This window comes from Mustela erminea, chromosome 9, assembly GCF_009829155.1.
Source record: "Mustela erminea isolate mMusErm1 chromosome 9, mMusErm1.Pri, whole genome shotgun sequence".
Taxonomy (NCBI): domain Eukaryota; kingdom Metazoa; phylum Chordata; class Mammalia; order Carnivora; family Mustelidae; genus Mustela; species Mustela erminea.
The window spans coordinates 55,078,826-55,105,609 of NC_045622.1; the positions used below are offsets into that span (position 1 = coordinate 55,078,826).

At 39.5% G+C, this 26,784-nt stretch overlaps 1 protein-coding gene across 1 annotated transcript in view; it reads right to left on the minus strand.

Moving 5' to 3' along the window:
- Positions 1–24,837, minus strand: part of RNF169 (ring finger protein 169) — an 80,722-nt gene extending 55,885 nt beyond the window's left edge. The window contains exon 1 of the mRNA XM_032359585.1: positions 24,284–24,837. Within this exon, the coding sequence (XP_032215476.1) occupies positions 24,284–24,785 (502 nt within the window). The 5' untranslated portion in view covers positions 24,786–24,837. The remainder of the gene's footprint in view (positions 1–24,283) is intronic.
- Between the last annotated feature and the right edge of the window lie 1,947 nt (positions 24,838–26,784).

Sequence of the window (26,784 nt, forward strand, 5' to 3'; positions counted from 1 at the left end):
CAAAAAAAAAAAAAAAAAAGAAAAGAAAAAAGAAAGAAAGAAAGAAAGAAAGAACGAGAAAGAGAAAGAAAGAAAAGGTAAAAAAAATAAAATAAAATATACCAATAACTATTAAAATTCAAAAGTAAGAAAATAACCTGATTTTTTTTAAAAAGGCAAAAGACCTTAAGAGACACCTGACCAAAAATATTCACATGGCAAATAAGCACATAAAAAGACACTCCATATTGTATGTCATTAAAGAATTACAGATTGAAACAAGGTACTACTGCTCCACACCTCTTAGAATTGTCAAAATCCAAAACACTGACAACACCAAATGCTGGGGAGGATGTGGAGCAAAAGGAACTCATTCATTGCTGGTGGGAATGCAAAATGGCACAGCCACTTTGGAAGACATATCTGGCAGTGTCTTAGAAAACTAAACATAGTCCTACATATGATCCAGCAACTGCACTCCTTAATATTTACCCAAGTGAGATAAAAACTTGTGTCCATACAAAACCCTGCACAAAGATATTTTTATCTGCTTTATTCATAATTGCCAAAACTTGGACGCAACTAAAATATCCTTTAGTAGGTAAATGGATAAATTGTGGTACAGACAGAAAATGGAATATTATTTAGTGTTACAAAGAAATAAGCTATTAAAGATATGACATGACATGGAGGAAACTTAAATGCGTATTACTTAGTCAAAGAAGCCCTTCTGAAAAAGCTACATACTGAATGATTCCAACCATAGGACATTCTAGAAAAGACAAAATTATGGAAACAATAAAAAGATCAGTGGCTGCTAGGAATGGAGGGTAGTGGGGATGAAGTGGCAGAATTCAGAGGATTCTTAGAGCAATAAAAAAAAGCTCTGTATGATATTACAGATGGATATATGTCATTATGTGTTTTTTCTCCCAAACCCACAGCATGTACAAGAGTGAAACCTAAAAGTAAACTATAGACTTTGGGTGGTTATAATGTGTCATTTTAAGTTCATCCTTAGTAACAAATCTATCTGGTGAATGTTATCAATAATGCGGAGACTAAAAACACCATCACCCTCCCAAACCCAATTCCTCCACCACCTTCTATAGGGATTTTCAAATTTTATCAGTACAGAAACAACTACTCACACTTCCTTCACTGCACAGAAAGACATGCTAGAAACTACTTCAGGTGTCACCGAGGTGCTGAATATCTTGGTACTTGTAAATGAATCCAATGGTTGTAGGAATTCTTAATGCCTTTCCTCCAACAATGACTATGTTTAACAGGAAGAGAAACTCTCTAAGGATATGATGCCTTAAGAATGACACCACCTATGGCTGGTGACGTAAGCTGAGCACTGCACTCAGTCTAATGTGAACTGTAGGAGCAGCTCTACTTCCTTGAAGGTCCTTCCTGAAAAGGATTTTCTCTGTGGTAGGGTGACTGGTTACTAATAAAGGCAAACAAACAAAACTAAATATAAAACAGGCATTTTTCTAATTGTACCAAACCTCAGGAATGAAGTATCATTGTCAAACCATACTCAATACAAAATTAGAAAGAGAAACTCACTCAACTGTACTGGAAAGATGTTAACCCTAACAACTCCAAAGCCAAAGTTAATCATGTCTTGGTACCTGACGGTGCTTGAGTTTTCACCCCCATAGGTTCAGTATCTTATCAGTACATCAGGATGAATAAGAACTTTGGAGTCAGATCCGAAGACCTAGATCCTAATCTGAATACTCCTACTTACTAGCTATTTGTCCTTGGGCAAATTAAAAAAAAAAAAAAAATCTCTTTGGATGTAGTGCCTGGTGGGCTCAGTTGGTAGAGCACACAACTCTTGATCTCAGGGTTCTGAGTTCAAGCCCCACATTGGGTGTGGAGCCTACTTAAAAAAATAAAAAATAAATAAAAAAAGAGAGAGAGAGAAAAGCAAAGCAAGGGAAAGAAAAAAGAAAAAAAATCTGTTTGGGTAATTTCCATCTCAATCAGCATCACAGCATGGCTATGATGGCTGGCAGTTATGTAGCACTGAAATTATATGCCACAGAGAAAATCCTTTTCAGGAAGGACCTTCTAAGCACTTTGCATTTATTAACTTATCTAATTTTCATAATGACCCAAAGGGAAGGCACTATCATCCTCATTTTAGGTAAGGAAACTGAAGCACAGAGCATTTATTTTGCCCAAGGCTATACTGCTATCAATGAAGGAGCTATGACTTGAACCCAAGCACTCTGACTCCAGAATCTGTGCTCTTACCTACTATGCCTGATTACTTAATAATTTTTTAAAGATTTTATTTATTTATTTGACAGACAGAGATCACAAGCAGGCAGAGGGGCAGGCAGGGAAAGAAAAGGAAGCAGGCTCCCCACCAAGCAGAGAGCCTGATGCAGGCCTCGATCCCAGGACCCTGGGATCATGACCTGAGCTGAAGGCAGAGGCTTTAACCCACTGAGCCACCCAGGTGCCCCTAATTTTTTAAAAAGGAAAAAAAAGCCTAACAACCCTATAAAACAATAGGCAAATGCCATGAATAGGCAGTTTTGGGAAAAAGTAAGCTCAGATGACTTACAAATCTATTAAAATGTGTTCAATGTCACTCATATTTTAAGATACTAAAAACTTAAAACAAAATACTTCTTTATATCAGATTAGTAAAGACCAAATAATTTGATAAAGACAAGAGTTAGTAAGGGTATCCTTTATCTTAAAGATAAATCATACACAGACCTAGTACAAAAACGTAGTACAAAGACATAGTATAAAAATGTTCACTATGGATCATCACAATACTAAAGACTGGAAACAACCTAAATATCCTTCAGTCAGAAACTGACTGAATAAATTTTCAGATGACTGGAATACCACGAATCTTTTTCTATACTGTCTGTTTTTATTCCTGGTCTGGTGTCTGGGTTTACCCAGTAACTTTTGTTAGAATGTCATTCATTGTGTATGAAAAGCTGTAGAGGCTCTGGATGCTATTATATTCCCACCGAGCATTCATCATTCTTCACAAGTAGAGAGAATGCGGGCAGATCACCTCACAATCCAATCAGGACATGAGCTGATTCAAGGCTGGCAGTGATCTTTGTTAACACTAGTGAAGCCTAGCCTAGTTTATAGTCCAAATACCAAAACTTAAGGCTACTTACTTAAGTACCATAACTAAACACCACATATTATTCCTGCAAGAACTTACCCTGCTTTTATTTTAAAACTATCCTTCAAAAAAGAACTAATCTAATCAAAATATCATAGCTCACATACTAAGAACATATACAATGCTTATAATTTTTGACCTAATAATTAATTTCCAGGAATCTATCAAATAAAATAACCTAAAATACAGAACAACTTTTATATAAAAAGATTTTCATTGTGGGGCTTCTAGGTGGTTCAGTCAGCTAAGTGTTTGACTCTGGCTCAGGTCATGATCTCAGGGTCCTAGAACTGGGCCCAGCATTGGCCTCCATCCACATTTAGTGGGGAGTCTCTTTCTCCCCCCTCTCTGCCCACCCACCCCCCTTGTGCATGCGCCTTTTCTCTCTCTTGTTTTCAAATAAATAAATAAATGATCTTTTAAAAAAAGATCTTCATTGCAACCCTACTCATAATTGTAAAACAAAAACTGAGAATAACCTAAAAATCCAATTTTGAGGGAATGGTTAGGCCAATTATGGGTAGTCTATATAATGTCTGATCATCTTACCATGAAAATTATATAGAAAGACTTTTTAATAATGAGAGCTATTGCATTAATAAGACAGGAAACCATTTAGGTATGAGAGATGCAAGTTGCCAGACTGAATGCCTTATAATTTCAAACATAAAAAACAAAACAAAACAAAAAAACTATTAAACAGGGGTGCCTATCTGGCTCAGTCAGTAGGGTATATGACTCTCAATCTTGGGGTGGTAAGTTAGAGCCCCACAATGGGCATAGAGCCTGCTTAAAAAAAAAAAAAAATTAAACACAGAAATGGCAATAACAAAGGGAAAAAGAACAGCAATATAATTGTAGAAATCACAAAAGAAAAAAAATAGTAATTAGATATCAAGTTACCCTGCAAAATTATGTAAGAATAAGAAAAAAGGTTTCCAGAAATTAAGAAATTAAAGCAGGAATGATCATTAAAGAAAAAGGGAGTTGCTGTGGAAAAAGAAAATACACACAAAATAAGGCACAAGACCCTTTCGCCAAGCTTATAAGTGAAGATGGGCTTATAGTTTTTCAAAATATTTAAATAACAGAGACAATGACAGAATATCACAAGTAAACAATTGCTAAATGAAGTTTACAAGCAAACATTGCAATCAACAGCCCCCACATCCCCATTGCACAGGAGGAAGAGAACCAGGAAAGAGAGGCAGGCTTTTAAAGATGGGACCAAGCAGAAACTAACTGGTAAAACTTAGGTAAGTCCAGAAATGGAGAAAGAGCAATGCATGTGAATAATGAAGCACAAAGTATGAAGGCTGGACAGTGAATGAATATGATTTGCTAGAGCAGAAAGGTTGTTTGGAAGAGATGTACAGGTCAGATAGGTAGGCTGGGGAATAGGGTTTTCTTTACTTTTATGTGAAAACAATGCCAAATTTGGGGAGAATCTCCCCTGCACAGAATATGAAGGGTCTACTTTTGGAACTCTATCATAGTGTCTACCTGTGTCGGTCACTCAGTTAAATATCTGTTTGTCTGTCTGCTTTTTTAAAATAGCATATTACCAGCCACATGAGTATGCCTGATTCCACAAGTACAAACATCCTGGGCTGAGGAGAACACTTAGACACTATCACTTACCAGTGTGACACTGGGCACACTACAACTTCTCTGGCCCTCAGTTTCCCTATTCCCAAAAGGATAATAGTGCTTCCCTCAACAGAACCATTATGAGTGGTTAAACATGATTTAATGTAATGTGTCTGGTACAGTGTTGGCTATATAACAAATACTTATTAAATGTCAGAAACTTCCCCATAAGGAGAAAGAAATATTGTACTTAACATTTTTCAGGGACAGAAATTTCTTAGAATTGTAGGGAAGTATAAGGAATTCAGTGGGAAAAAAAAGATTTTTTTTCTATATATTAGTGGGGCAACTCAAAAGTACTTACTAAATTAATTGCTTAAAAAAATGAACGATAATACTCAAATTTCAAGTTATATCTTGCTCCCTTTGCTTAAAAAATTAATCTGATTTGTACCTTGATCTGGAAAGAATAATGAGCAGCCTGGGGCTATAGACTCACGGCCAGAAATTAAATGTTTTTGGTTTTGCAGACCATAAGGTCTCTGTCACAACTGTCTACTCTACTATTGTAGCATGAAAGCAGTCATAGACAATATGAATGAGTATGGCTATGTTCCAAAAAAACTTTAATTACAAAAATGAGCAGCAGTCTGGATCTGACCTGTTGACTCTAGTTACCAACCGCTGGAACTAAATGTTTGCATCCCCCCAAAATGCATATGCTGAAACTTAATCCCCAGTGTGATGGAATTTCAAGGTGGGGCCCTGGAAAGGCGATTAGGTAATGAGAGCAAAGCCCTCATGAATGGGATTAGTGTTCTTATGAAAGAGACCCTAGAGAGCTCCCACTTCCCTCTATCAAATGAGAACACAGCAAGATGAACTAGGAGGTGGACTCGAGTGTGACACTAAACTATATGCACCTTATCTTTCACTTTCCAGCCTCTGGGAACATGAAAAACCAATTTCTGCTGTTTTGGTGTTTTTTTGTTTTTTTTTTTAAGATTTTATTTATTTGAGGGGCAAGTGGGTGGCTCAGTAGTTAAGCATCTGCCCTAGGCTTGGTCATGATCCCAGGATCCTGGGATCCAGTTCCACATCTGGCTCCCTGCTCAGTGGGAGGCCTGCTTCTCCCCCTCCCACTCCTGTTTGTGTTCCTCTCTTGCTGTGTCTCTATCGAATAAATAAATAAAATCTCTAAAAGAAAAAGATTTTATTTATTTGAGAGAGAGAGACAGAGACAGAGATAGCACAAGTAGGGAGGAGAAGCAGGCTCCCCACTGAGCAGGGAGCCCAATGCGGGGCTCAATCCCAGGACCCTGAGATCAAAACCTAAGCCAAAGGCAGACACTTAACCGACTGAGCCACCCAGGCACCCAAATTTCTGTTGTTTGTAACTCCCTCAGTCCATGATATTCTGTTATAGTAGCCCAAATTGACTAAGACACATGGATGGGAGAAAGACAGAGTAAGAGTAGAGACCCACAGGATTTGCAAAAGCAGGTATGAAATAAGAGCAAAGTGAAAGCAGTAAGTTTCCTTGTGGAATCCAGAAAAGGCCCAAATAATAAGACACAGGGAGCACCTGGGTTGTTCAGTGGGTTAAGCCTCTGCCATTGGCTCAGGTCATGATCCCAGGGTCCTGGGATAGAGCCCTGCATCAGGCTCTCTGCTCACCCGGGAGCCTGCTTCCCCCTGTCTCTTGGCCTGCCTCTCTGCCTACTTGTGATCTTGATATCTCTCTCTCTCTCTCAAATAAATAAATAAAATCTTAAAAAAAAAAAAAAGACAGCTAGGCAGCCTGCACTGGATCAGCCCAGTCAAAGCAACATGAGACACACAATAAAAGAGGTCACAGAAGCAAACACAGGTATAGGAACGCTGCAGAGATGAAGGCCCTGTAGATCTAAGCAGGAAAAGACCGCCATATGATTGCCCCCACCATATCCTTTGGATTTACTTTCTGCTCTGTTGGAAGCAAAGAATCATTCACACTACTCCATAAGGTGAAATGATACCAAAATTAGAAAGAGTACAGGATTTGGAACCATACCACATACATTCAAATCTACCACCACCAGATAAATACTGTCTTTACGAAGTCTATGTTCTTCATCTGTAAAATGGGAGTCATATCTAGCTTAACAGGGTTGTTCTTCTCAGCTAATCTTCCAATATCTACTCTACAAATTCTGTGTGTATTAAATGGCAGCCTAACTGGCCTGTTAACTCTTTTTGTCTTTACATCTATCATCAACACTCCTTTCTTGGTTCTTCATAATATAAACAAACTCCTGACCCTATCATTCTCCTGCTTACTTTTATTGGCTTCTCTCTGCCTCCAAGATTTATAACCAGGACCCAATCTACCATTCCAGTCACATTCTTCCATTCCTGCAATACTCATCCCCTCTCCAGCCTTAACACATCTCACTATAACGAGATATGCCATACCTGTCTCCTCTATGAGAGGATGATGATTACTTCAAAACCCTGCCTACTGCCCTCTCCTTTGTGAAGCTTTTCTCACTAACCCAGAGAGAATGGCATTAGCTTCCTGTAGGCTCTCATAACATTCTGGACTTAACTCAATGGTAGTAGCATTTATTACCTGTGTTATAATTACTTATCTCTGCCTCTGCCTCCCCAAACTAGAAGATTTCCTTGAAAACAGGGATGATCTTGAAAACAGGTATCTGTCCTAGTGTAAGATAGTGGCTTAAAAATTTTTTGTTGAATAAACCAATGAGAACAATCTTTAATACCGTTAGCACTATTGGGGCACCAGGGTGGCTCAGTCAGTTAACTGTCTGCCTTTGGCTCAGACCATGATCCCAGGGTCCTGTGATCAAGCAGGGAGCCTGCTTCTTCCTCTCCTTCTGCCTGCCGCCCCCCTGCTTGCGCTCTCTCCCTCTCTCACTGTCAAATAAATAAATAAAATCTTCAGAAATAATACTATTAGCACCATTTCGTACTAAAGTCTTTCAAAGAATGTACTGTCTGAAGGGAATTGTAGTAAAGCTTTTCTTTACAGTTAAGGCAAAGGTAAACTTTAATAGAGTCCAATCTTTTGAGGTTTTTATTTTAATAGTTCTACAGAACCAAACACTGGACAAAACACAAGAGAAATAGCAAAATAGAAGTAAAAGGAAAATAGGTCCACTGCTACTCAGAAAATAAAAACCAAACCAAAACTGGAAATAAGTTATCTTCAAGCCTAAAAATCTTGTGGTAAATGTGACGAGGAAGACGGTCTGATAGCAGCTCACGCCAATAACAAACAAGCCAGTTTTGTTGCTGATAAATTCAGTTGAGTAAGGCTAATGCTACCTTTAGCAGTATTAGGAATCTAGCATCCAGATGGAGAGACAGTCCACCCCATTACACTCTGCACTAGTTGGGCATTATTTAAAGTATAAGGGTATACTTTCCTCTGAAAGGGTAAAGGAAACATCACATATAATCAAAAACTTTTAGGGATTTTTTTTCTAAGGAATCGTTTTCCTTCATTAAGCATTGTCTATGTATCCAATACATTCCAAGTACTATACTAAGTGTTGAAAACAAAGAAACATCTTCTCTGACTTCAGAGAGTTCACTGTAGTGCCAGATACACAAATGAGGAACTGAAGTCCAGTGACATGAGTGACAGGCATGCTTATGTGGTGGCACAAAGGAAGGTAGCTGACTCCTATGTGGGTGAGAAAAAATTTCACAAAGCACTTATGCTTCACCTGGGCCTTAAAAGATGAGTATAATTTAGCAGGAAGACAGTGTCTTCTAGGCAGAGTAAGCATAGGTGACAAAAGGTCAAAAAGGATCCAAAAAGCATATCCATTAACTAGATCACTAAGTAATGTCTTATGGCCAGAACCTTTGGAAAGGGAGGAAGAGAACCAAAGAGATTAATTTAAGAAGTTCAACCTAAAAATTCAGATAGAAATAATCATGTTCTTTAAATACCTGAATATTAGAACTAGGCAAGCAGATTTTAATTCACTAGAAAACTTAACTTTCAAACCATTAAAACTCTCCATATACAGACAGCAATGAGTAGAGTCACCAGAATGGTAGAAGTATCCCTATTCACGTGTAAGATCAATCTCCCCCTGGTGTTCCAAATCACATCTTCTCTTCCTTCTTCATGACCTGAGCTCATCAGTTAACTCTCTCCAGCACCATCAATTTCTCCCTAATATGAAAATACACAAATCTAATACACAAACATGACTTAATATCATCTTAACAAGAAAAACACTCCTGAGCTCTTGTCCCAGATACTGGCCTTTTTCCTGCCCCCACCTTTACACCAGAGCCCTCCAAAGAGTAGAGAGTATATTCAGTTTCTCCTTTCACACTTTAACCCATGCTAATAGGACCTTTTTGTTTGTTTGTTTCACCACTCTCTAAACTGTTTTTAATAAAGTCACCAAGAAGGACCTCCAAGGTTCCCCAGGGTCAGTTTATAATATAGGCATATTATAAAAGTTCAATGAATGGGTATAATCTGATAAAAAGAACTAAGGATCTTTCCAATCAAAACAGCTAATACCAGCCTCATGGGAAGTATAAACCTGGGATAAACCAGCTCAGCTTCTGCACACAACTATCTTCATAGTAATACTATCCATTTCCTTTGGAAACCAGAAAGGATAATGAGGTGTTGAAATTAGACAGTCTTGCATCATCTTTATCAGTATGAATATCAGCAAACACTCTTCTTCCCTTACATAACTTCATTACAATTGTCTAACACTTATTTTAATCTAATCTTCTAAATTAGACTGAGGCACAGTTACTAAGTATGAAAGATAATCCTTCTTCCTTCAGTGTTCCTCCTCTAGACATTCTTGTTCTCTTCAAGTCCATCCTTTCTAAGTATCTAGTTCAATGACTTACACAGATGAGGTACTCTGTAAATGTCTAGTAAATAAACTGTAAAACCTAACATATGGGACCTAGTACAAAGTAAATTCCATAAATGCTAACTCCCTCTCCAAAACCATCCTAATTTGAAGAATGCAGAAGTCTGATAAAAACCTCCCTACGATACATGAACAAGTTGATCTATTTCTCTCTCAGAAGTACCTGCATTGTTAAAGAACCACAAGAATAAGGGACCTAAAGAGAACTTCCGATACCACAGGATATATGAGTGATATCCTGAGGCAACAGAATCTTCCCTCATCACCATAGTGGTTAATCATCAACATGACCCAATATATCAAAAGAAAGTTAAACCATTTCTTTTACTAATTCTTATCATTAAAAAGCCATATACACTTGGCAATCACTGGAAACAAGCTAGTAAAGTCTGGCAGGAAATGTATAATTATTAACATTGGATTTCTCTGGAAAGACAGACAATAATTGTCTTAACCGTTATTCATCCCCTTCTCTTTTCCCACCAAGGACAGCTGTTATTATTTTTTCCAGTACTATAGTTAGTATCATTTTTTAAAATCTTGTCATGTGTATAGGTATATATATATATGAATATATATGTCATACACATATTTCTGTATAGGGCAGACACCTATTGATGGAATTGCCACATGGTAAGAAATGTAGCTCTTCAACCTTACTAAGTGTGGCCAAACTGCTCTCCAAATGGTTGTACCAGCTTATACTCTTCCAGCAGCATGTAGTTCTCCATTATTAATTATCAATAACTGATCATAAATCATGCCAATCTGATGGCCTCTCATCACTGGTTTAATTTGTATTTCCCAAATTACCAATGATAGTGAGCATTGTTCCAGATGTTTGTGGCCTTTCAGTTTTCCTCCTCTATGAAATGTCTATATCCCCTCACCATTTTTCTAGTGAGGTGTCTGACATAGCGATTTGTGGTTCCTCATATATTTTGCCAAAATTATCAATGAAATAACTGGCAAAATACTGTCAGTTATTTCATTGAAAATATTTTCTTCCATCCCATGGTGTATCTTCTTACTTTATAATATCTTTTATCATACAAAAGTATTTCACCTTTATGTGTCAAATTATCAATCTTTCCTTTATGCTGTTTGTTTGTATGAAGAATACTTCTCTACCCCATTTTCATATAAATACTTCTAGTATTTCTTAAGCTTTATAGTCTGACCTTTAATTCATCTGGAATTAATTTTTTGTATATGCTATAAGGTAAAGATCTATTTTTTTCCCCTGCTTTCTCTAAGGTTGGCTACCTAACCACAACACCTGAATATGGTGTCTTTGCCCCACTGATCTATAATGCCACCTATCATCTACCAAATTCAAATATATGAGAGCATGTTACTGGACTCTTTATTTTTTTTTTTGGAATTTTTGATTATTTAACATTGGTTATCCAACTATCCTGACACCAATACCTCGCTGTTTTAATTAATATAGCTTTAATAATAGCTTAATTAATTTGATAAAGTAATGTGTTCCAAAACAGTCTTGACTGTTCTTGGACACTAAACATCCTTATTGACAAGTTCCACCTTAAAAAGTTTCCTCCTGGGGCACCTGGGTGGCTCAGTCATTGGGTGTCTGCCTTCAACTCAGGTCATGAGCCAGGGTCCTGGGATTGAGCCCCACATCAGGCTCCCTACTCTGCGGGAAGCCTGCTTCTCCCTCTCCCACCCCCCACCCCCCGATTGTGTTCCCTCTCTGTCAAATAAATAAATAAATAAATATATTTTTAAAAGTTTTCTTCTGTTCCAAGTGTTCTTGCTTTGTAAATAATGAGTGGCAAATTCCATCAAATACTCTTTTAAGAATCTGTTGAGATGATCTAGGATTTTATTTTCCTTGAGTTCATTAATATAGTGAATAACATTTTTAAAGATTTTATTTATATGAAAGATAGAGCTTGAGCAAGGGGGAGGAGGCAGAGGGAGAGGGAGAAGCAGACTCCCTACTGAGTAGGGAGTCCAATGCGGGGCTTGATCCCAGGATCCACGGATCATGACCTGAAGGCAGAAACTTAAATGAGCCACCAGGCGCCCCACATTAGATTCTTAATGTTACATTGAACTTGCATTCCTAGAATAAATGCTACTTGTTTATGATCTTTTTAAATGTACTAACTTAGCATGTATCTCACTTGGGATTTTTTAAATATACATTTAGGAGATTGGCCAGTATTTTTCCTTTCTTATCCTGTCCTAGTATGATTTTGATATCAAGTTGTAAAAGCCCTCCAAAATGAATCTGGGAACACTTTTATTCCCCGGAATAGTTTGCATAAGGATCACCCATCCTGCAATATTTAGATAACCTGTAAAACTCTGTGCCTGGTGCTTCTTCAATGGACAGAATTCTTCTTCCACTTTTTATTACGGAAAAGTCTCAAATATTTTTTAGAGAGACTTGTATATAATGAACCCCAACCTATCCATTCCCCCAGCTTCAACAATTCATTGCCAATCATATTTCATATAATCCCCATCATTACCTTCCCCCACCCCCCCCCTTGAAGGAATGATTTTTGAAACAAATCCCACATATCATATCATCCTAGTATCTCTCCTAAAGGACTCTTTCAAAACATGGAACTAGAAAACTACTGTCACATTAAAAATTTCATAATCTTTAATACCAACAAATATCTACTCAGTATTCAATCTCCTGTCAAATGTTTTTATAGTTTTTCAAGCCAGGATCCAAATAAGTTCATACACTTAAATTTGTTGTATCTTTTAATCTACAGGTTTCCTTTCTATTGCTCTTCTTCTTCTTCCTCTTCCTTCCCACCTCTCCTCTTCTTCTTCACCTTATTTGCGGGAAAAAAGTGGGCCGTGTATCCTGCAGCTCCCAACATTCTGGGTTTTGCTTATTACATCCCCATATTACTTATAATATTTATACTATAAACATAAATATAATATTTATATTACCCATATTACAAATAGATTTTACTATTTAAGTTCTTTTTTAGTTATACTTTTATTCATATTTTCTATTTATTCTTGAGTAAGCTCTGACAGTTTGCATTTTCCAGGAAGTTGACTATTTATACTTTTCAAACTCATGGCATAAAATTCCATATTCTATATTTATGGCATTTTTATATATTTATCATATCTATAGCTATGTTCCCTATTTCATTCCTAACATTTATGACTTCTTGTTTTTTTCTTTGGCCAATCTTGCCAGAGATCTGTCTATAATATAAATCTTATATTAGTACCTTCTGTGAAATTCCCATTTTGGCTTTATTAATCCTCTTCACTGTTTGTTTTCTATTCCATTAATTCCTGTTATCTTTATAATTCTGATCTTCTACTTCCTTTGGTTTTAATCTGCTGTTACTTTCCTACCTTCTTCAGCTGGCCGCTTAACTCAATAATTTCCTGTCTTGGGGCGCCTGGGTGGCACAGTCTTGGTTTCGGCTCAAGTGGTGATCTCCAGAACCATGAGATCAAGCCCACATTGGGCTCTGTGCGCAGTGCAGAGCCTGAGACTTTCTCTCTCTCTGCCTCACCCCCTGCAGTCTCTCTCTCAAATAAATACATAAATCTTTAAAAGATAATTTTCAGGGGTACCTGGGTGGCTCAGTCACTAAGCGGCTGCCTTCAACTCAGGTCATAATCCCAGAGTCCTGGGATTGGGCCTGCACTGGTCTCCCTGATCAGCAGGAAGCCTGCTCCCTCTGTTTGTGTTCCCTCTCTTGCTGTGTCTCTGTCAAATCAATAAATAAAATCTTCAAAAAATAATAATTAATAATAATTTTCAGTCTTTCAATTCAAATACCTTGAAGATTCGGGCTCTGGCTCAAGTCATGATCCCAGGGTCCTGGGATCGAGCCCCACATCGGGCTCCTTGCTCAGCAGGAAGCCTGCTTCTCCCTCTGCCTCTACCTGCTACTCGGTCTGCTTATACTCTCTCTCTGACAAATAAATAAATAAAATCTTTAAAAAAAAGAAATACCTTCAGATTCTAGGACGTATATTTCTTCACATTAACATCTCTGAAATTGGGATGTTTCTTACAACTTAAGTCCTATTATTCAGGCAGCAGTGACAATCCCCCTGTCCTTGCTTATACATAAATGTAGATAATTACAGAATAAGCTTGCAAAAAAAAAAATATAGTGATTTGGTGGCTATGCCTGGTGGCATGATTGGACAACTGTAATCTTTCAATATTAGCCAACAAACCTATTTAGACTATCTGACAAAGAACTATGAGTCTCATCTGAAAAGCTTTTGTTGAAACCATTTGGCAAGCTCAAGAAAGCATCAGCATCAAAACTTGCTGGGTGCCAGCAGTGTCAAAGAAAATGATAAGGATAGCTATAGGGCACTCTTTTAAGAAATGCTGTATCACCAATGATCTCTCTGACACAGTAAGCAATACTAGGTAGAAAAACACAAACCTCTATGATTCAGTTGAAACCTGATTTAGAAGAATCATGAACAGGAATATCCTAATCTATTACTTGACTTCCTTTTATAAATATATGCTCTAGTCATATGTTAAATCTATAAATAAATTTATTATAAGAGCTCTTGCAGGAAGCATAAAGTTAAAAGGTCTAAGTGATAGGAAAGCATTGTTTGGTAAATGATAGTGCATCTTACAAAAGATGGCAACCTAAGATTCAATGAAATATAATATAGGCACTTAAATTTTCCTTAGTTTTGCTTTAGCTGTATTCCACAGATTCTGAATGAGTTGTTTCCACTGTTACTCAATTCCAATTATATTCCAATTTCCATGATTTTGTTTTTTACCATACATATATAAGTCTGTTTTTGCACTTTTAATTTCCAAACAGACTAGGAGGGATATTGGTTATATTTGTCAGTAATTTCTAATTTTACTGTATTGGGGTCAGATAACATGGTTTATATAGCAATCTTTGGTATTTGTTGAAACTTTATGAGCCTAATTATGTGCACATTCTATATTCGTTTAAAAGGAATGCATATTCTCTAATTTGGGAAAGGTATGTTTCTCTATAAATGCAGCAGATCAAGTTATTCATAGTATTTCTTTTAGCGGTTACCCTTAAATTTTTAATATATGCATCCAAGAGCCTAAAGTTAATCAATATCTCTATCTCCCTGAACTATATATGGAAACTTAGAACTTTTTAATACTGACCACTTTCCCTCCCAGTTTACATTTTATCCTTGTCCAATATTTTAGTTCCGCTTTGGGTTTGGCCCCCACAAAATAATGATCATTATTTTTGTTTTATATGGTCAATCTTGGCTTAGTTTACACACCAATTTCTCTCTTCACCATGATTTCTTGTATCCTACTTTCTCCCGTTACATTTCTTTCTTCCTGAAATACATTCTTTAGCATAAGAGTTCTTTCAGAAATAGCATGGTAAATACTCCGTATTTTTGTTTATATGAAAATATTTTTATTTTTCCCTCACTCTTGAATGATAATCTAGCTGAATACAAAATTCAGATCTCTGTCAACACTTAGAAGACATTATTCTATTTTCTTCTGGCCTCTCTTGTTGATTACAAGATGTCTGATCTCGGTCTGTTGCTCCCTCTTTTCTTTCTGGTTGCTTTTTAAAGTGCCTTTGTCGTTCTACAGTTTCACTGCAATGTGTGTGGTTGTGGGGGTTTTTTGTTGTGGTTGTTCATTTAATTATTTCTAGAGCCTCTTAAGTCTAAAACCTAAGGATTCACATCTTTCTATTAATTCTGAAATATTCTCAAGTCATCATCTCTTTCAATTCCATGTCTCCTCATTCTACTCTTCTCCTTCTGTAATTATTATTACATGTTGGGTCTTCTTGATCTTTCATTTTTCTTCCCCACTTTCAGATTTTCCTTCATTGTTTACTGTTTTGTTCTTAGGATTTCCATATATGTAATTCCCAGTTTACTGATTTTCTCTTCATCTGTGTAAGCTATTGCTTATTTACTGAGCTTTTTTTTTAACCTAACGGACTATATTTTTCATTATGTTTAGCTCTTTTTCAAATGTACCTGTTTCATAACATCTTACTCATTTTCTGGGATGTCAATTAATTCTTTAATGTCTTTAGTCACTTAAAATATGTTAATTTAAATTATCATTCAAGCTGCTATTCTACTATGCTGGTTCCCAGAGATATAATCCTCTTGCTTGTTGTATCTACTAACTCTCATTTATGTTAGAAAATGGTTTCCACATGTGTCACATTTAATTATAAGTTCATCTTCAGCTGGGATTCTTTCTTAGCGAATCTCTTCTGGCCCAAGCTGGGAGTACCCCTTGGAGTCTTGTTTTTCCTTTCTCCAGGTGACCCAGGGGTATTACTAGTTTGGAGCCAGCTTTTATATTAACTTCTCAGCCTGGTGATACTTAAACCATATAATATAAACTCAGATCTCAAATATAAGCAAGGCATGTATCTTGCGCCTCAATTCCTCGGAGAAGCCTTTTTGCCCATTTCCTCTCTGCATCGAACCCAGGCAAATCAAGACAAGATTTCTTATTACTGGCTTTTGTCAGTGGGAAGATTTTTCTCTACCCACCCTTGCACTTTGAATGCACATCAAGAATCCCAGTTTTGGGGACGCCTGGGTGGCTCAGTGGGTTAAACCGCTGCCTTCAGCTCAGGTCATGATCCCAGGATCCTGGATCGAGCCCCGCATCGGGCTCCTTGCTCAGCGGGGAGCCTGCCTCTCTGCCTGCTTGTGTGCTTTCTCCCTCTCTCCTTCTGACAAATAAATAAATAAAATCTTAAAAAAAAAAAGAATCTCAGTTTTGTGCAGAAGTTTTAGTTTTGGTTCCTTTTTCTACATGGTTAAAACTTAGTCCATTAGGAATAGAAACCAGAAATAACCCCTCACCCCGCCCCATCACCCTACTCCAGGACAGCACAGCATGAGCTCAAGGCTTACTGAAGTTCTGGTTTTTAGTTTCATTTGTATTTCTAGAACCTGGAGATTTTCCTCTATTTCCTGCAAGCTCAGGAATGCACTTTAAAAAAATGTTAGTTCAGGGGCTCCTGGGTGGCTCAGCGGTTAGGTGTCTGCCTTCAGCTCAGGTCATGATCCCAGGGTCCTGGGATCAAGCCCCACATCAAGCTCCCTGCTTGGGGGGAAGCCTGCTTCTCCTTCTCCTGCTCCCCCTGCTTGTGTTCCTGCTCTTGCTGTCAAATAAATAAATAAAATCTTTAAAAAAAAACAAAAACTGTTAGTTCTATATCATCCAGCTTTTCTGGATATTTGTAGCAGAGGAGTCTTCTTAACTCAGTTATCCATCTTGCTAAAAGAGCATCTGGGTTCTCCAATCTATTTCCTACATTAACCCCGTAGGAGTAATCACTCTAAAATGCAAAGATGGAACTCCTCTTTAAAACTCTTCAGTGGATCCTTACTCCTGAGCACAGCATTCAAAGTCCACTATTATCCAGTAACTGCTTATTTCTGGAATTCCATCTCCTTCCACTCTCCCACACACACTTTTTGCTCCAACAACTCCTACTTACAATCCCTAGAGGTCTCCTTGTTACTTCATACTCCTGTGCTTCTAAATATACTGATTTCCCTCATCTTTATCCTGCCCTCATCCACCTACTGAATACTCAGGGTCAAGTGTCTAACTTTTACTGCAGCCATTCCTGACCCATCCAAGTTTGATCCTCTTCATTGTGAAATGGCTAACATTCCTTGAGCTCTTTATATGCCATGCATTCTAATAATTCACTTAGTCTTAACAACAACCTTCTGATTTTGCTATTACTATCCCCATTTTCTAAATGAGGAAACCAAGGCAAGGTCAAGCAATGTACCCAAGGACACACAGCTATAAATGGCAGAGCTGGAATTCAAATACAGGCAATCTGTCTCCAGATCCTGCTCTGTTAACTGGCTCTCATAATATATACCTTATTGCCTTCTACAATTATATCTTGGATTATGGTTATAAGTGCATTTATTACACATTTCAGTGGCATGTTTATAGACTAATATTCCCAACTATACCACCTTGAAGAGAAAGAACCATGTTTTTATTCTTTTTGTAGTTCCAGTGCCCAGCATATAGAAGACCCTCAAATGGTTACTAAATTAATGCATGACTGAGGGAAACACCCTCATAGTCACTGCTTTAGTCCAGCCTCTCTTCATCTCTTGCCTGAACTACTAAAATAGCCCTCTGGCTGGACTCCCTTCCTTGTTTTTATTCACCTCTTCCCTCCATACTCCAACCAAGCACATTATGATGATGTCATTCCACTTACTTAAAAATCTTTAAGGGCAGGAATGCCTGAGTGTCTCAGTCAGTTAAGCATCTGTCTCTTGGGGCGCCTGGGTAGCTCAGTTGTTAAGTGTCTGCCTTCAGCTCAGGTCATGATCCCAAGGTCCTGGGATAGAGCCCCGCATCAGGCTCCCTGCTTAGTGGGGACCCTGCTTCTCCCTCTCCCACTCCCTCTGCTGTGTTCCCTCTCTCAGTGTGTCTCTCTGTCAAATAAGTGAATAAAATCTTTAAAATTAAAAAAAAAAAAAAAAAGCATCTGCCTCGATTTCAGCTCAGGTCATGGTCTCAGGGTGGTGAGACTGAGCCCTCTGTTGGGCTCCATACTGGGCATGGAGCCTGCTTAAGATTCTCTCCCTCTCTCCCTCAAAAAAATCTTTAAGGGCTCTGCATTATCTACGGGATAAAGTTCCAAATTCTTTAAAGATTTTATTTATTTATTTGTCAGAGAGAGAGAAAGAGAGAAAGAACACAAGTAGGCAGAGTGGCAGGCAGAGGCAGAGAGAGAAGCAGGCTCCCCACCGAGGAGGGAGCCCGATGTGGGATTCGATCCCAGGACCCTGGGATCATGACCTGAGCTGAAGGCAGTGGCTTAACCGACTGAGCCACCCAGGCATCCCAAGTTCCAAATTCTTTAATCACGACTTTGTGATCTAACTTCCAAGTCCCTTCTCTTCTCCCTCCCACTCCAGTCCAAATTTCCATCAATATTTAACCCCTGTCAGTCCCTGAATATGCCAAGAGTCTTCATGCTTTTGTACATACAGGTTCTTCTTCCTGAATGGCCATTCCCTCCTCCCTCATCTGATGAATTCCTATTCTTTTCAACATATAGTTCAAATGCCTCAGCTCTCCTCACTTTCACCTCACTTACCACTTTGTAATGTTATTTGGTGAGGTGTTTGTCCAACCAGGTTACGGAATCTCAGAGACATAAGATAGGGACCATGTCTTATCCATCTTTTTTATTGTATTATCTTACAGAGCACATGCTCCAAAAATGCTCATTGAATTAGTGGAATGCTATTTGACAAACATATCTTATATCCTACACTCAAAAAAACTCAGCTATAAATGAATTCAAGGGTAATAAGCAACTCATCCAGATTAACTGGAAGTTAGGCAGGAGTGGAAATATGAATGGACAAAAACAAATACCTCCTAAATTCCTGCTGCTCAATCCTGAATTCTATAGAATAGAGATGGTCCTCCAATGGCAATTAATGTTTAGTTGGTGAGGTTATCTCATTCTGAGTTGTTTCCTGCATTAGTATAACACATAAAGACACTCTCAAACTCTGGACTATATCTCATTAAGGATAAAAAGTTGACTCATTTTACACATTTTAAAACAAATCCTTAAAGATGAGGGGAATTCTTGTCCTTTTACACTATAATCACATGATTTCATTATTCATTAGTCCTAAATGCAATTTAGGCTGCACACATAGCAAACATTGTCTGCCAACTGAGTAATAAACCAGAACTACTTGTCTGTCACAAAAAGAGGAAATTTTAAAAATGTATAATGTTAACCCTAAGTGAACAGGAAGGTTGGGTAGGATTACAATGAAGGGATAAATGAGGTACTATTCAATTTCTGCAATGCACTTTTTTTTTTTTAAAGATTTTATTTGACAGAGGGAGAGATCACAAGTAGGCAGAGAAGCAGGCAGAGAAAGGGGGGGGAAGCAGGCTCCCTGTGACCCGGGGCTCAATCCCAGGATCCTGAGATCATGACCTGAGCTGAAAGCAGAGGCTTAATCCACTGAGCCACCCAGACGCCCCTCTGCAATGCACTTTTAACACTAAAAATTTTTTGAAAGTTCTACTGCCAGTTTAAAACATTCATTGGCCTTTGTCTAACTTTTCAATTGTTACCCATGGTAGAAGAAAAAGAACTGTCCTAAAAGGTCTTGGCTCCTCTTTCTTTCTTTCTTACTAATATTTTATTTATTTATTTGAGAGATTGAGAACACAAGCAGTGGGGAGGGGCAGTGGGAAAGGGAGAAGCAGACTCCCTGCTGAGCAGGGAGCCCACCATGGGGCTTGATCCCAGAACTCTGGGATCATGACCCAAGCGGAAGGCAGACACTTAATCCACTGGCACCCCAAGGTCTTGGTTTCAAGTTCAAAGGCAGTGTAATTTAGAATGATCACTCTTGATTTCAAATCAAAACTAAATGAATTCTTAAAGGGCGCCTGGGTGGCTCAGTGGGTTAAGCCGCTGCCTTCGGCTCAGGTCATGATCTCAGGGTCCTGGGATCGAGTCCCGCATCGGGCTCTCTGCTCAGCGGGGAGCCTGCTTCCCTTCCTCTCTCTCTGCCTGCCTCTCCGTCTACTTGTGGTTTCTCTCTGTCAAATAAATAAATAAAATCTTAAAAAAAAAAAAATTTTTTTTTAAATTTAAATGAATTCTTAAAATTCATTATTATGTAATATATATACTTAAGTCTCATTGGTAATAATCATATTTTATAATATTTAATATGATATATTACACATTATATAAAATATTATGTATACTATTTTACATATTATATATATATTACATATTATATATATATTATAAAAATATAATTATTACCAATGAGACTTAAGTATTGCTGTTGTATATACAACTGACCATTGAACAATACAGGTGTGAGGGGCACTGACCCCTGGTACAGTCAAAAATCCACAGTAACTTCTGATTCCCCAAAACATTACTCATAGCCCACCGCTGACCGGATGCCTTACTAATAACATAAACTGCTGATTAGCATATATTTTGTACGTTATGTGAATTATATACTATATTCTTACAATAAAGCTAAAGAAAAGAAAATGTTAGGAAAATCCTAAGAAAGAGAAAATACATTTATGGCACTGTAATGTCTTTGAAAAAAAATCCACTTATAGGTGGACACACAGAATTCAAACTCCTGTTATTCAAGGATCTACGGCAGCTGCAAAGGCTATCTATGTCTGTGTGTGTTCCTTTATTTTTTTTTTTTAATCAATGGACCAAGACTGTCTCTACATTTAGAATAAAAGCTCCACAAGAAAGAAATCTTTGAATATTTCATTCACTAATGTCTCCCAAGGTCCTAGAACAGTGCCTGGCTGGCAGAGCAAAGGCATTCATTACATACTTGTGAATATTGCTCAAAATGGTCCAAATACTATAACAGTATATACAACGAGCTACAGCTCCTTGAGAAACATGAAGTAGCCTTCACACAATGTTGCACAAATCAACTGATACTGTATCCAAAAGCAAACTGACAATGCATATAATAAAACAAAACATTTTACACAAGAGTCCTTAAGGTCCTGAAATTTAAAGCTTGCCAAGAAGCTGGCAAAAAACAAAAATGTCACCAACACAACCAAAATTTTCAACAAGCACAAACTCTTACACTTATTTCATAGACAATTCAATTCTAAAAGAGCCATGAGGCTTCAACAACTAAATTTTAAGAATTTCACTTAAAAACCAGTGCATTTACTACAAAATTTAATTTCCAGTATTATAAAGCAGGCTTGACCTTTCTTTTATCAATTGGCCTAACTAGGCCAAAAGAATATTGCTAAGCAATATACCTCTGAATATACCTAAAATTGCTAATTCTATTGCTGTTTCCCACTCAAAAACACAATGTAAATACTTATAAAACTGGTCTTTAGTTTTCCCTATTAAAAGCCATCATGAGCATTTAACTGGGAATCAGACTATGTTTATTGGGTTATTTAGGGGGTACCCTTTTGGTAGTTGATTATCTGCTATTCACTCATAATGACGACTAGCTGGTTACATTTTTTTTTTTTTTTTTTTTTTTGAGCGAGAGAGCACAAGTGGGGGAGCAGTAGAGGGAAGGGAGAGACAGGCATGATCCGAGGACCCTGGGATCATAACCGGAGCCTACCCAACTGAGCCACCCAGGTGCCTGTGGTCACTTTCTACTCTGTTGTGGGCCTCAGTTCTCCCTTCTGTAGAATGAGGGACCTGTGTTAAAACAATGGTTCCTCGCTTTCTTTTTCAACCCTTTGAGAATCTGGTGAAAGCTATAGGTGACCTCTCCTTAACAGTGCACATACATGTGTATATAACAATTTTATGAACAGCTATTTACAATAGTAAAAGATTGGAAACAACCTAAATGTCTACCAACTGATGGTTAAGTAAATCGTTACAGCCATTCAACAAACTCCTTGCAGCTGTAAGTAGGATAAAGAAATCTTTCATATACTGATATGAAAAGATTTCCATCATGTATTGTTACATGAAGAAAAGCAAGTTACAGTGTATACAATATGCAAACTTTTGTGTAAAAAGATCAAAAACTATACCTGAATTTTTATATATAAACATAAACTGGAAAAAACGAGAATTTTGATGTTCGTGGAAAATGAGTAAAGGGATAGGAGGAAACTTTCCATTGCATACTTTGTTATATTTTTGTTTGCATTATGTCAATACACTGCATACTAAAATTTTAAAGTAAAAAAATTGTATATAACTTCAAGAAGTCCAGGCGACCCACTGAAGCTAGAAGATAAATCCCAAACCCTGCTCAGCAATATTCTTCTATAATGACTTGACTTAATAAGCCTGTAATTATATACACTCACACAAGAACATTTAAGGAAAAACATTTTTCATCACAGTCCTCATAAACATATAAAGTAATTGGTGAATACTCAGTGATTCAATAGATCCTAATTTGGAATCTCATTTTATATAATTTTCCTTAATTATGATACACTTTATGACAAATTTCTTCAAGGGAAAAAGTTTGCACATATTCCCTCTCATGGATCAAATTTCAGACTATTTCACTGAGAAGTCCAGACTTTAGAAATAAGAATACAAATTTCTATCCTATTTGACCATAAAATCAATAGTACTAGTAGGGAAACATGAGAAATGCTTTTCTTTCCCATAATCTCAGAATGTGAAGCAAATTAAAGAGCATATGAGAACATCATACAGCACCCATAAATTAGATGACATCTGAGGAGACCTTCTTGCCTGATTTGAGCAGCAATCAGATGGAACTGGGTTTTCATCCTTAAGGCAAATTATTTAACCTCTCTGGGTCTCAGTTTCATCTGTAAAATGGAAATAAAAGTACCTATCTCATAAGGATGTTGTGGAGCTTAAAAGGAGTAACAAGGAACACAGAAAAGAAGACTTAGAAATAAAAAGTAAAGTATCCTGGACAGTGGCAGGTGTCCGCTCAAATCACAACAGACTGCATTCTGGAACCTGTAGTTTCTGGGGACTGCACTTTCATACACAAGCAACGCCTTCTTTTCCCTACTGAATTCCCCACACAGAATTCCCAACACAGAAAGTGCAAATATCTGGCCTTTCCTAATTATGCTTCTTGAAAATCTCCTCCTAGGCAAACATTTCTTATCAAATAGCTGTAGATGTTGTATCAATTGGATGTGTGAGAGAGAGTCTGAAGTTACAAGAGTTTTGTTTTGTGGTTTTTACAGGACACTTCCCATGTCAAGTTCAGCACCAAAGAGTGGCAAGGTATGCAATGTAAAGAAGGCAAGAAGTTTAAAGCAACAGTCCTGCAACAGACTTTTAACTCCCAGGATGATAGCAGGAAACCTACACTTCCATAGAGGTAGAAGCAGCCCCTGCCAACCAATCTCCATTTACGAAACTTTTATACCCCATCCAGTTTTGTTTTGTTTTGTCTCCAGCACTACTGGAGCTTATTAACTTCTGGAATTATTATAAATATAATTAACCCTGATTTACTGCTTCCTCACTCTGTTCTACGCATGCATTTTTCAAGACTTTGTGAAAACTGCACATGTGAGTTCATTCTCTCAACCTACTTTACACTCAAGTCTGAAAAGCTCCCTTCACATCCTCAAGTGCAACCCGTCCCCTTAATTCCAGATACTCCATACCTCTCACTGATCCATTCAGGCCCAGGAGCCACTTCTTTACACGCAGTTCGCGCCCCAACTCCTCACCCAACACTAAACCAAGCACTTCTCCGATCCTCAAGGGCCCCTGCAAAGTTCGGAACCCTTCTCCCACACACCATTCCAACCTGGCCCTAACTTGTTCCAAGAATGCTGTTTCCCTCCAAACTTCTGACTTCCGTAAGGCGCGGGATCCCCTCACCGCCGTTCCAAATCCATTCCACCCGTACTTCATTCTGAAGTTCAAAATTCACAAACAGATGCACCTGGACAGAGCCCAGTTCCAACCCCACGAGAACTCTATACGGCCGCTCGAGTACGGCCTGGGACTCCCCCACCCCCTAACCAGGCCAGGCCGGGCGCGCTCGGCCTCGCTCCGGACCCCAAGGGGAGGAGGGGAAGCTCCACCTGGCTCTGCGGCCCCGGCGCGCGGCTCCTGCTCCGGCCTGGGCCCCGCGGCGGCCGCGCCCCCGTCCCGGCGCGGGCGGCAGCGCTCCGGCTGGCCGCGGCGGGCGCGCTCGCCCTGCACCTCCGCGTCGGCCTGGCCGTCGTCGCGGGCCCGACGGCGGGCCCAAGTAGGGCCGCGGGCTCTGCAGCGGGGGCAACCCGGGCCCGCCGCGTCGGCGGCGCGCTGGGCGCAGCCTCGGCACAGCGAGTGGCCGCACGGCAGGGCCGCCGCTTCCCCCGGGGTCTCCAAGCACCCGGCGCAGCCCGACTCCTCCGGCCGCGGCGGTGGCGGCGGCTGCAGCAGCGGTGATGGCAACACCAGCAGCGCGGGGCCAGAGGCTGCGCCCGGGGCCCCAGTCTTGACTGCCGCCATCTCGTCACAGCGGCCCCGTCGGCCCCGCCGACTGAGAGCCGCCGCTGCCGCCGCGGAAGAGGCCCGCGTACTCGGACCTGCCGCCGCCATCTTGTTTCCCGTTTGAAGGGAGAGTCCGTTGCGAGGGAGAAGAGTAGAGGGCGGGGCAGCGCGGCGGGCGGTGCTGGCTACATATTTATGAGGGGGCGGGGCTCCAGGGACACCCGGGGCTGATTTTCTCCGGGTCTGATTGGCGAAAAGCGGAGGCTCATTGATATTTATGAGTTACCCTATATGCAGTCTTCAGCCTCGCCCTCCAGTCTGCAATTTCCTCTTATTGAACCAGATGAAGTTGAGGACTGAGGGGATTTGGAAATTCTGAGCGATATTAAACTTTATGAAGTAATTACACGTATTTATCCTGCAATACCCTGATAACTAAAGTTAAAGTGAGTGGGGAATATGTGACGTATCCAGAACCTTCCCTCAGTGCTTCATTTGATGTGAAGGTAGATGTTGTGACCAGGCCTACTGTGACCAGCAACTACCAAAAATAACAGCTTCTTGTCAGTCCTCATCTCCATATCCTCCCTCTCCACATCCTTCCCGGAACTCCCTTCCCTTGTCTGGCAAAACCATACTTTCCTGGTTTTTTCTCAACGCCTCAGCTCTTTCTTACTCTTTTGAGCCCTCCACCTTAAGTGTGGGTATTCCTCTAGGCTCAGGCCTCAGTTCCTCTTCTCTCTTTGGATGCCACCTCACCCTCACCTCACACTTTCTTCCAGCTGAAACCCCCAAATTGATATCTGCAGTCCAGACCTCTTGACTTCAGCACCGTATATTCAACTACTTGATGGAAACATAATCTTGGATGTCTGGATTCCTCGTGTAAAAAACTGAAGTCACTGTCTTCCACCCTACTTCCAAAACAGCTTATTTCTTGCTCCCCATATCCTATTAAAGGTACTATCCTCCCAGTTCCTCAAGCTCTAGACCTAGTGTTCTTTACTTTTCCCTCATCTCCCACATCTGTCAGTTTCTTATTCTCCCAACAAAATGACTATTTTCCCACCTATCTTCTCCTCTTCATCGCACTCCCACTGCCCAGTTCATGTCTCCTCATCTCTCACCTAGATTAGTGCAGTATCTCCTATAGGTTGTCTCCCTGCTCACAGCCTCTCTTCCTCCAATCCATCCTCTACAGCTTCCTAAATGACAGCTGTGACCGTGCCATCCCTGCTGGGGCTAGTTACCAAATGAGGTGCTCAGACTTTGATGCCAGCCCCCTTTCTAGATGCAGAGGGGATGGAGGGGGAAAAAATGGCTCCCCTCTGACAGACGGTTCTACTGTAATAATTCTCCTGCCCTTTGCTTTCTTTGCACAAGGTAGATCCAGAACAGTAGGACATTAAGCAAATGGCATTTCCTGTTGGGAATCTTTATAGGAAAGCATACATTCTATAAGGAGAGCAAAATCCAAAAAGCAAGATGATGGAATGGAAAGCCTCAGAGGCCCTGGCTTTTCATGAGACAGCCTGGAAACAGTGTCAGAACTGGTGGTAAGCCAAAGTGATTGGTGGAAGTCAGAGAGCAGGAAAAAGAAAGTCAACTCCCAGGATGAGAACCAGATGGCTAAAGCACATTCAAGAATTGAAGAAGAGTCTTTGGGTAATTGAAACAAGGTCTTGTGTGCACAGAGGGCCAGTCTTGCCAGAATTCTGGCAAGCACAGGAAGTATGGCTTCAGCTGGACTGTCCTTTATCTAGGGATCCTCCTCATTTCACTCCCCAGTTGAGATCCTTGAATATGCTTTGCCCACATTCTGACAAGGAGGCCTGTGATCCAGAGATCAAGCCAACTACAGTTAGAAATGGGGCCCTTGGGGCGCCTTGGTGGCTCAGTGGGTTAAAGCCTCTGCTTTGGCTCAGGTTATGATCCCAGGGTCCTGGGATCAAGCCCCGCATCGGGCTCTCTGCTCCTCGGGGAGCCTGCTTCCTCCTCTCTCTCTCTCTCTGCCTGCCTCTGTCTACTTGGGATCTCTGTCTGTCAAGTAAATAAATAAAATCTTTAAAAAAAAAAAAAAGAAATGGGGCCCTTTGTGGGGGGGCGG